The sequence below is a fragment of the Cyprinodon tularosa genome, unplaced genomic scaffold, assembly GCF_016077235.1.
Source record: "Cyprinodon tularosa strain WSP-4 unplaced genomic scaffold, ASM1607723v1 ctg18, whole genome shotgun sequence".
NCBI lineage: Eukaryota > Metazoa > Chordata > Actinopteri > Cyprinodontiformes > Cyprinodontidae > Cyprinodon > Cyprinodon tularosa.
The window spans coordinates 971,850-983,896 of NW_024038608.1; the positions used below are offsets into that span (position 1 = coordinate 971,850).

At 34.1% G+C, this 12,047-nt stretch overlaps 1 protein-coding gene across 1 annotated transcript; it reads right to left on the bottom strand.

Moving 5' to 3' along the window:
- zswim2 (zinc finger, SWIM-type containing 2) lies at positions 1 to 8,426 on the bottom strand. Its single transcript, XM_038282109.1, is given in 9 exon segments — positions 1 to 395; positions 1,757 to 1,916; positions 1,984 to 2,051; positions 2,156 to 2,240; positions 5,917 to 6,168; positions 6,380 to 6,519; positions 6,788 to 6,824; positions 8,122 to 8,198; positions 8,289 to 8,426. Coding segments are annotated over 9 exon segments (1,089 nt in total). The 3' UTR covers positions 1 to 263.
- Positions 8,427 to 12,047: the final 3,621 nt, after the last annotated feature.

Sequence of the window (12,047 nt, forward strand, 5' to 3'; positions counted from 1 at the left end):
TGCTTGGTTTTTATTGAAACTCCAGTCATCCTCAGCTCCATATCGGCTGATGTTCTCTCTCTAATAGCAGCCTTTTCCTTGTCTTTGAGATGCACATTTGTTTGCTTTGCAACCATGTCGTCGCTTGTCTCTTTCTGTCCAAGACCACTAAAAGATGAGGTATCCATTAGAACATCCGCTTTAAGAGCTCCACATGCAGGAGAGGGTTTAGCACTTTGAGTCAGCAATGATATCCCAGGGATGACCAGGTCCTTAAAGTCATTTTACTTCTGCTTAGCGCAGAGGAACTTAGAAGACGTGTTTCTCTTGATTCTTCCCCCACTGAAAATGATGAATCCATCCAAAGGACAGGAGTTCGACCTCAGAAGGATCTGGTCGACACAGTTCACGTGAAACTGAAAAGGGGAGAAAGAACAAGCATTACACTGAAGTATTTCAAACACTTAAACCTTTTCACATTTCATGATCTTACACTGCAAAAAATCTAATATAACTAAGTCAATTTTCTTTAAAAGATGTATAGTTCCTTGCTTTGAACAAATAGGTATTGTGATTTACCAAAAGAATAAGATGATTTATGTTTAAAATAAGAAAAAAATCAACTCAATTATTTTATTTCTAATGCATAATATTGAACTAACTTAATTTGGGACAAAAATAACAATTCAATTGGTAAATCATTTAACAAACCTGCTCAAATTAAGGGCAGATTTTTACATGTTCAGCTTGCACAGTGCAGAACTCAAACGTTAACGCATATAACTGGAATCTTGTGTTTAAGATCCACATAAATAAAACAGATTTTTTATTTTTGACAAAAGAAAAAAACAAATAAAAAGAAAGGTATATCAGACAAGAGTGAGAACCTTTTGCGTGTTTTAGGAACTGGGAAAAGCCTTTAGACAATTGCTTCCGTTTCAATGCTCATGTTGAAGGTATTTACAAAAAAATCACAGCAAAGGCTCTTCCTGCTAGCCTTTAAGTTAGTGACCACAAAACAAAGACAAACTTAGCAGAGTTGTGAAACAAGTCAGTAAAATCCAGAACGCCATCACTTGAACTTTGCACCAAAGCAGTGCATCGTCTCTGCTCTAAGCTCATCAACGATGTAAGCTATCCACATTCTCTCTACTTTGAGCTCCCTCCATCGGGGCTGCGATATTGACTTGATCATACTTGCAATAATTTTTGCACCCTGTGCCGACAGAGAGCTAAATTTACTGTAACTTAAACAGCAGCTTTTTAAAAGACTAAGGGGTTAGGTGGTAAATTTAGAGGTAATACAGCTGGGTTCCAGGTTTGAAAAATCATACGTCCTCCATCTATAAATGTAACAGTTTGAATATTAGAATGTCGTCTGCATATTGATGAAGGTAAAGACAGAAAAAAAGGGTTTGTGTGTATTGCTTGCTGATTGCAAAGGCAAATCACTTTGCTACTTGTTTGAGGAAATGCTCTTTAAAAATGCCCAAAATGTTTGAAAATAACACTCTAACTCGCCCTTTTGTACAGCTTATTTCACACTTTTTGACGCAACTAAAATTAGATCTGATCGGATTTCCCTTTTCTTCAGGATTTTATGTCACATTTTTAGTCTTTCTCAATCATTTCTGTCACAGTTCCTGCCGTTTAGTACGAGATTACTTTAAGTTTCCAGTATATTTTTTGACAAGAAATAATCTGTGGAGGAAAAACTGACAACATTATATAAAAGATTTGTTTAATTTTTATTTTTTGGGAACCTTGCAAACAATACCTTGTGTTTACAGGGCAGAGTTCGGACCTTTTGACCCTGGATAAACCCCTGCAGGCAGATCCGACACTGCAGCCCTTCATTCAGCAGCTGAGAGCCTGACCTCACTTTCACTACTGGCAGTCGCTTCAACATTTCAGCTGAAAAGGCCTCTGCAACAGTGCTGAGAAGTGGAGAAACTTGTATTAGTGACATGATCGGTGCAGAAATTTAAGGATACCTAAATGTACCTTTCATCTTGTGGTTTGGGATTTTCAGAGGAGGCTGCATCCACAAGAATCCACTTTTCCTTTCTGGTCTGTTTTCAATGAAGATTTGAAATTGTTTCGTTAAAAACTCTTTAGATTGCAGCAGCGTCATTGGTCGTGGATAATTGAAACAGATTTACTCTGCTTGCTTTACCGTTATTGAGGCAAGTGGATGTTGTGAGTGGCAGCCATTCTTTACGCAGTTCTCGCAGAGATACAAAAAACTGCAGATGGTGCATCTGGAAAGTACGGAGGAGGATTAGGGCCACTGAAAAAAAAAGTTAACCTATTTCAGTATAGTATGGGAAAAAAGTCAGAATTCTGACTTTAATCTCAGAATTCTGACTTTTTTTCTCAGAATTCTGACTTTTTTATTGTCAGAATTCAGTCAGAATTCTGACTTTAATCTCAGAATTCTGAGAAAAAAGTCAGAATTCTGAGATTAAAGTCAGAATTCTGAGAAAAAAGTCAGAATTCTGACTTAAATCTAAGAATTCTGAGAAAAAGTCAGAATTCTGACTTTTTTATTGTCAGAATTCAATCAGAATTCTGAGATTAAAGTCAGAATTCTGAGAAAAAAGTAAGAATTCTGAGAAAAAAGTCAGAATTCTGACTTTAATCTCAGAATTCTGACTTTGATCTCAGAATTCTGACTTTAATCTCAGAATTCTGACTTTTTTTCTCAGAATTCTGACTTTTTTATTGTCAGAATTCAGTCAGAATTCTGACTTTAATCTCAGAATTCTGAGAAAAAAGTCAGAATTCTGAGATTAAAGTCAGAATTCTGAGAAAAAAGTCAGAATTCTGACTTAAATCTAAGAATTCTGAGAAAAAGTCAGAATTCTGACTTTTTTATTGTCAGAATTCAATCAGAATTCTGAGATTAAAGTCAGAATTCTGAGAAAAAAGTAAGAATTCTGAGAAAAAAGTCAGAATTCTGAGATTAAAGTCCGAATTCTGAGAAAAAAGTCAGAATTCTGACTTTTTTTATTGTCAGAATTCAATCAGAATTCTGAGATTAAAGTCAGAATTCTGAGAAAAAAAGTTAGAATTCTGACTTTTTTTATTGTCAGAATTCAGTCAGAATTCAGAGATTAAAGTCAGAATTCGGAGGAAAAAGGCAAAATTCTGAGATTAAAGTCAGAATTCTGACTTTTCCCCCCATGTTAAACTGAAATAAAATTTAAAAATCAGTTAACTTTTTTTTTTTCAGTGGCCCTAATCCTCTTCCGTAGAAAAGAGATGTCATCAGTATGGAGTAAAATTTCTTTCATTAACGTTGCAAACAAAGAACACTTTTTATAAATGGAAATAAAAAACATGCAATCCAGAAAAGAAACCTTGGATTACTTTGAATCAGGAAAAGTTTTTGAGAGTAACTTTCATGTTTTTTCACTTTTTCCCCAAATCGTTATAGTTTAATGCGAAGACACGTTTCTATTGGTCTGCATGGAGTTTACAAAAACAGTTTTATTGGTCAAGAAGGACCATTTGCATTAGGCTTTAAGTGAGGAGAATGTGATCTGTAAAACACAGTTTCAAATTGTGACGGAAACCAAAAAGGTTTAAAAAAAATTTGTGTAAAAAAAATTTATGAAAAATATAAAAAGGGAAAAAGCAAAATAGTAAAATTAAATGTTTAAAATTAAAATATGCAAAATAATATGCATAATATGCAAAATTCACTCCGTATACCAGCAGAGTGTAAACATAGAGAACAGTGCTGCGGCATAAATGGTGTTTATGATGTGCCTCCATAAACACCATTCCCTTTACATACTTTACTTAAAGTTAGGGTGGAAATGTTTTTTTTTTCCAGGTGGATCATTAAAATAAGTGGTCCTCCTAATTGTCAATCAATCTGGTGATATGTTTACATAAGGCCATCCTATGTGGTCGTCCCCATTTTCACTTTCCGGTCTGATATAATGGAAATACCTTCTTTTGGAAAGTGAGCTTGTTTGAGCGATGCAAACAGCAACTTTTAAACAGATGTTGTACGAGTAGAAATAGGCTTGTGCACGCTCTCGCACAAGTTCCACAGGCGTTCCCTCTCGGGTGTGGGTACAGGGTTGAGCATGTGAATTTTTTTTTCTAAAGTGGAGAGTCTTTTAACAAATTTGCGACAATCCTCCACTGTACCTTTAAAAGCTGTGGGTCTTTTGTTTCAATATACATATTCCAATCTCTTCCAATGTAGTAAAAAAAAGAAAAAACTGATCTGCTTTTCTTGTTTATTGCCACAGATGTCCAACATATTTTTCAAAAATACACAGTTGCTTCAGATTTATCAGATTTGACACCAGGTAATCTGTTTCAAAGATGCTTTACTGGATTGAGATTAGATTATGCTGTTTTAATTAAACTAGTTTGTTACATATTGCATTATCCTATTAGAAGTAATGATCTAAAGGGGTCCCTCTAGGCTGTGTGCTCAGTCCATTGATGTTCACTGTATCAAGTGCATGACTATCCATCCACATTTCAGGAAAAGTTGAATATTAAATACAGTAATAGTATACTGTCCATTATTGGATGCAATCGGTCAGTAATAATAACATTTGTGTGCACCCAGAGGTCCATGAAGGGAATACTGAGGGGAGCTGAAGGGGTCAGTGTTGTGTTGCAAAGACGAACTCACTTTAATCGATCCATCAGTTTCAAATGTTTAATCAGTTTTGCACCAAGTCATCATTTTAAGGTTCTGTAACAGTAACAAAGAAAAGAAAAAGTGGTTTGTCAGCAGTTAGATGTTATGTTTGGTAGTATTTAAGAAATTCTGATTATTTTTAACTGTTTTCAAATTTTCTTTGGAAAGCTTTGGACCCATTTACACATTAAAAACCAGTTTGGTCAAATCCTTAATTTTCTGCTTTGAATCATTAGTATTGAAACTAATTATTGTCTCAAATGTTGTGTTTGGGGTTATTATTTAGTTTTAAAAATGTATGGACTTTACAGCTCAGAAGAAGAAAACCAGGCATTTGTTTAGTCATTAAAATGGATTACAGGTTATCTTAGATGGAAAATGTTTGACAGAAGACTGTTTCTGCACCACATAATTGAGATGAGCACCGTCTTACCTTATTCTGCATCTTTATATGCAATAAAAATTGTTTTGCAAACAATGGCAAGTTATATAAATTTGAAAAAATTGCAATCCAGAAATTAAAATGTGAAAAGATTTTGAGTCAAAAAAAAAGGTTTCAACAGTAACTTTACTGTTTTCTCAAAGGTAATTTATTTTTTTATTGTTTAATTTTTTTTAAATGTACATTTTTTAGCATTTGTTTTGGGCTTGAAGTGAAGAGAATGTTATCTGTAAAAGACCATTTGAAAATAGTGCAATATGTACAACTGAATTTGAAAAAAATACATTTGAAATGGAAACATCTGTAAAATTAGTTACAAATATTTAGTTTAAAAATATAAAATCTTTAGAAAAAACTTAGTTTCTTTTTGAAAAAATGTTATTTTGAAAAATTTTTATTAAAAAAAAATTTTAAAAATAAAATGGGGAAAAAGACAATTGAAGAATAGAAATAATTGGGAAAAAATTCTAAAACAACAGAAAAGCTGCACTCCATTGCCATACGTTTTTCTAGTTTCATTTTTTAGATTTTATTTTTTACCAATTTCCATTTACAAACTTCTTTTTTATTTCAATTTACAAATAGGGTCTTTTTAAATTTCCATTTACAAAACCCGTTCTTTGCTTGCAACAATAATGGAACAAACTTCACTCCACACTTTGAAACCTGTCACTTTGTCTGCATCCAGGACAATGCTGTCATCATCAGTTACAGATGCTTCAACCATCTGGGTTCCTTTTTTAGTTCAGGTGTCTGTTATTTGTCTTTAAAACTGCTGTTGGTTTTCTTTTAGCATTCATGGTAGTTTGTGCATATGACTTGCCTGAAACAGGCTCCAGTGATGGGGCAGCCTCTGCAGCTGAAGCACACCGCTCCCAGGTGTTTATCTAGATTCTCTCTTTCAGCTGCAGTAAAGAGCTTGGCTGCATTCTTGCTTTGCTCCTGAAGCAGCTGCAGGGAGCTGAAGTTTCCCCTACACATGGGGCACTTCACTATCTCCTTACTGTCTGCCAGCCTTTGGTGGTCGGCCCACACCTTCATGCAGGAGATGTGGATGCAGTTACCACAGCCGAACCTGTGAGGGAGAGGGGTGCAGGAAATGTACAGTATCAGGAAAAAGCTCAAACGGCTGCATCAGGAGATCTGAATATCATATTTTATATTATATCCGACACTCTGAGCTTTAGGTTTCCTGTATTTCACATCTGGATGTGCAGGGGGTGAGGTGAACAAACATTAGTGGGGTCGTGTTCTGGTCGGCAGTAACTGTTCTGACCCAAACCAACCTGCAGTGCGACACCGGCTGTTTTTTCTGCAGAAGCCCCTCCTGACAGATCGGACACACATCCTAGGCCTGAATCACTTTCCGGCAGACGCTTCCAACCTTCTGATCTGGAAGGTTCTGGCAATCCGGGTTTAAATGCATCTGCAGCAGGAGTATTTTTAACAAACGTGTCAACGACAAGATGTGAAGCATCAACACACTTTACACAGCTGAGCTGAAGCTGAGTCTCAGTTTAAATTATATTTTTATATAGTTTAGATCTTTTATGGAACATGGAAAGCCCTAAAAAAAAGAGTTCATTAAAATTAGATTTGAATTGACTATATATAGACTTTAAAAAATAGATAAAAGTTAAATAATAAGACTGGTTTGGAAAGATGTTAATTAAAAAAAAGGAATACTTACACACATGCTCTCTGGGTAGCCTGAATTTCTTCAGTAAAAGCCTGGAATTGGAAAGATTATTGATTGGTAGACACAGTATAAATCGTTGAAAAATCTCAGTTTAGTAAATTAATCAAATTAATTAATATTAATTTGTAGAATAAATAAAACAAATCAGAAGTACACAAATTCTGTTCTACAAGTTGCACATCAAAAACCTCTTATTTTTTAGTTTTTCTCCAAATGGTCCAGAGCTACTGTTGCAAGACTATTTGCGCATTGCAACTTGGAAATTTAGTAATTAAATCTATATTTGTGTTTGAAATTGACTTAGAATTTCTCTATGTTGACCTATCCTCAATAAACAGTGCTTGTTCCAACATCAGGCTTTTTATTTCGTTCCATATTGCCAGAATTAGTATCCCCGTCTACTCTACACATCCAGTATAGGAATATACACATTCTTAACATTATAATTAGATACTAGGCTTTGACTTAGGAAAAAGTAATATTCCTACTGGGTATAGCCTATAATAAGTACCCATACACAGCATTTATTATTTCATTTTTTTGCAAGAATAAGGTTGACAACAGTTTTCAATGAGATGAGAACATTTAGACACCGAGAAACGAGAGTTTTTTTTTTTTAAGGAACGTGTTGAAACGAACAAGGAGCTGTTGGCTTTCAGAAAAAGGAGTAGACACTGCTGTCAGCGTACTGTTTTAAAGCAAATGCTTGTGTTTCCTTTTTTTTTAAATCAATATCACTGGGAATATTCTGCTATAACATATTAAGTGAAGAATAAAATAACAACGGCTATCTTTCATAAACATAACACATCTTAAATTTCACTTTTACTACTCTATTTTTATCACGTGTTTGATTTTTCTTTGCACCATTTGTTTTAGATCGACTGTAGCAAAACTGAATGGTGCTCAAGAATTTGAAGAGGTGTAACTTTTTTTGTAATTGTGATAGATTAAAAAAACATCTACAGTTACAAAACACCTACGTTACAACGCACAAATAGTTTTGCAACAATAGTTCTGGACTATTTGGAGCAAAACTGAGAATGTAAGAGGTATTTGATGTGCAACTTGTAGAACAGCATTTGTGTACTTATACTCAAGAATTTAAAGAGTTGTAACAGAATTTGTGCACTTTTACTTAGAATTTGAACAGGTGTAAAAAAAATTTGTATTTGTGATTTTTTTTATACTGCTACAATAACTTAGACTGTAACTCTCTCTTTAACTTTAAAGTCCCACTTACAATGCAAAAATAGTTTTGAAACAAAAAAAACTTCATAATATTTGGTTCTGCTTCTTTTTGTGTGTGTGAGTGTGTGTTGCTGATACCAGCAGATGTGTTTACACATTTCCCGCTTCTTGCTGAAGGTGGGATAGGTGCATGAATGCTGCTCGCCCAGGCACACCTGGACAATAAGAAAAACATGCTGCAAGATCTACATGGCCCCAGATCTATCAGAACTAAGAATAAACCCGGTTATCTCAGAGTGACTAACCTTAAAGTTTCTTCCCTCTACCTCCTCTTGGAGAAGAAACGCAGCCGGGCCATAGGACCGCAGCAGAAAGATGGTGGCAATGAGGGCTTGGTCCTGATAGGACCTCACTGCCTCCCTGGCTGTAGTCCTGATGGACATCCAGTCACTGACAGAAGAGGATATTTAGACATAGAAGGATACAGCAAAGAGGGTCTGCCAAATTTTCACCAAACCTTGGGGTGAGATTTTAAAATAGTTTTGTCAGGAAACCCTGTCAGGTTAGATGAGGACAGTTGCAGCTATAGGTTAGAGGTTTTCAGGGGATTAAACTGAAACAAAGCGGGAAACTATGGGATTTTTATAGCAGAGTAAATGTTACTGAGTAACAGTAAGTGTTCTGTAGTTATGTGGAACATTTTTCTCACAATTTACATTATTTTCTATATTCTGGTGATTTTTAGAGAATTGAAGTAAAGCAGAATGGGCCCTACTAAAATACTTGCATCTTAAATATACGTTAAACTAAGAATATCACAACTTTGTTCATTAATTATTCTCTGCAGATCAAGTAAATTAAACAATGGGGAATTAATAAGCTATTACTGGGCTAAGGATTAAAAATCTTCATTCATTATGTTGTTAGTTTTTCTTACAATTGACAAAACGGCTAAACAGTTTAGACCTTCTAGAAGGCTGTAGATTTTATAAAAACTCCCCATGAAAGGAGACAGCACTTCTCTGGATGTTTTATTTGGAAGGTGTGATGGAAATTAAGCTTTTAAACATATTCAATGGACCAAAATAAATATATAAGATAAGTAATAATAAAAGAAGAACATCCCTCTTGTTCCTCCTCTATGAATCCAGGATAACTGAGCTGTTCTGCACATCCTCTCTAAATGTGGTTGGTCTTTTCTTGGGTGGCAGATCTACGGAAGAGGATTAGGGCCACTGAAAAAAAAAATGTTAACTGGTTTTTTTTTTTTTTTTTTTCAGTATAGTATGGGAAAAAAAGTCAGAATTCTGAGATTAAAGTCAGAATTCTGAGAAAAAAGTCAGAATTCTGACTTTAATCTCAGAATTCTGACTTTTTATCCCATGTTAAACTGAAATAAAATTTAAAAATCAGTTTGTTTGTTTTTCCAGTGGCCCTAATCCTCTTCCGTAAAAAAGATTACAGTTATCTCAAAAAAGGAAATCAGCTTCCCCAAACACTAAACAACTTATTTTCTTAATAAATAAATAAACTCACCTTTTTCTGAAAGTTTCACAAATGAGCCGTTTCACCCGTTTTAGACCAGGCTAAAACGTTTTAGGGGTTCTTGTAGCCTTGGCAATGGAGGCGACTAAACCGCCTATAACCAGCAGAGGGAGACATTGCTCTGGTAAAAAAAAAAATGCATCGCATTTATTAAAGGTGCTGTAGGAGATCTTGAAAAAAAAAGGTTAATAAAATTTTTTTTATTATTATTTAGATGGTTTAATTAATTAAATTAAAATTTAATAAAAAATTGGATGATTTGCAATTTTTTTAGTTGTCTATAACTGATTAACTGTGTGACTGAGTAATTGTTTTCTGTTATTAAATAACAGTGGTGATGATTATATTATTATTTACCTGTAATAACACTTATTTAAAGTCCGGTCACATTCAGAATACAAACTTCTGAAAGTACTTTAGGTATGAATCTATTTCACACTTTTCAATGAATGATAAGTGTTTTTAATTCAGAGTAATTTTCATGTGAATGGGCTTTACTGGCGGCATCCATGTTTGTCAAAGAGCACTACTGCCACCTACCGGTTTGTGACGTCACGGTGCGGTATTGGCTGTTGAGCAATTCCCAATGCTGAATCTGGTGTTTGTCGCAACGTGCTATTATCCATGATGGTGATGACTAGAGCTCTATGCGAAGCAGAGAGTAACGGATTAATGATGTTTTTTTCTCTCGCCAGACGTTCAATCGCAAATCCTTTTATTTTTTCTACTGATAAACGCTAAATTCATTAAATCACCACAAACGTATTAGTTTTAGGGTATAAATAATGACCCATTAGTTATTCCTTGCTGACCGGAGTTTTCCTTTAACACCACTTGCAATTAAAACTAGATTTCTCTAATAATTATGTTTTCTTACCTGTTTAATATGAAGTCAAATCATATTTTTCCCTTTTTTACTCAGCTAGAATGATCAACATATAAGATAAGAAACACCACAAATCAAGAAGGATAAACATAAGATAAGAGTTGCTAATTTTAGGAGACATGTCCTTTGATCTGGAAGCATCATCACAACACTGAAGTACGGTAGTGGTGGTATCATGTTGTCTAGGTATTTTTGCTACAGAGGGGACCGGTGAATTTCACAAGAATAAATAACATCATAAATTAAGGAGATTTTGGCTTCTTATACTGAAAGGATTTCTAGAGCAGGGGTTCCCAAACTTTTAAGCCTGTGACCCCAAAAATAACAGTGCCACACAGTGGCGACACCCTGACGGCACAATTCACTCTATGTCTATATAGGGAAATATATAGGGAAGTAGTTATATTCATTTTTAGACACATTTCTTGTTTTAAAATTACATTTATTGCATAGCTTTAAATATATTTTTATATATTAATGGCACTTTTGAGTATTTACAGGGCATTTATTTATTTAATAGTATATTTACTGTAATGATTGAATCAATGTTGATAAAATTTAGCATCTAAAATGTAATATATACATATTTCATGGTGCATTTATAAATATAAAAGCATTTCATGACATATTTTGGTCCTCCACATGCCTTTAGGATCACATCACAATGACTGAAAGTGTTTTAGGATCTCCCAAGGGGCCCTGACCCCCTCTTTGGGAAACCCTAAAGGTTTCATCAAGGCTCATAAAGCTTGGGGACAAACAGATTAAATTTTGTGTTATATAAATGTATTAGAAATAGCACCTTCTTTTTTTACCTTCTGATTTATAAATCGCTTTACTAAAAAACTTTTATTTGGCAAATAAATTTCTTTTTTTTCTTTTTTTCCCCCTTTTTTGGCGACCCTAAGTGAAGTTTTTAATCGCATGCAACAAGGGAAAAGTAAAACAAGAAAAAGTGCTCATAAAGTAGTTTCTAATGTGAAAATATCTTAGAACATTTAATTTTCAATGGATTTAATGTATTTTTTTTAACCCTGTAATGCCAAATGTATCATATTTGATACATACGGTTTCTGAAATGTTTTGCGTCTGACACCTTTTGCATAATTTAATGGTAAAAACTTTGCTCAAAATCCTATTGTACACAATCAGATAGCCAGTGGAAGACTACACAAAAAATAATCTTGACTTATCGCATAGTAATAAATTATTAATATCAAAAATGTATTTCTGTGTTTTCTTTTCACATATTTGGTTAAAAAGGTAATTTTCTGTTCTGTTTTATTCTTGGATCGGGCTTTAAAGGGTTAAGCATATGAATGTTAAAAATTCTTTATGTTTTTTTCAGCCTCTTACATGACAAAACCACTTAGGCATCATACTGATCATAGAAGATCACAGGTAAAACTCTATAGGCATTTTAGTATAAATAAAATGCTTGCTCTGTTCGGTTTTGTCTCTTAGTAATTAATTATGTTTTTAAGTTTTTTTTTTTATTTGTTTAGCATATTTTTTTTATTATTCTTAATTACAATGTAATTACAGAGAAAATGCTTTGGGATGTTCATCATTGGTCTCCTGGGACGTCCCTCGGTGAGGACAAACATGTGATGTCATGGACAGCCTCATTCGG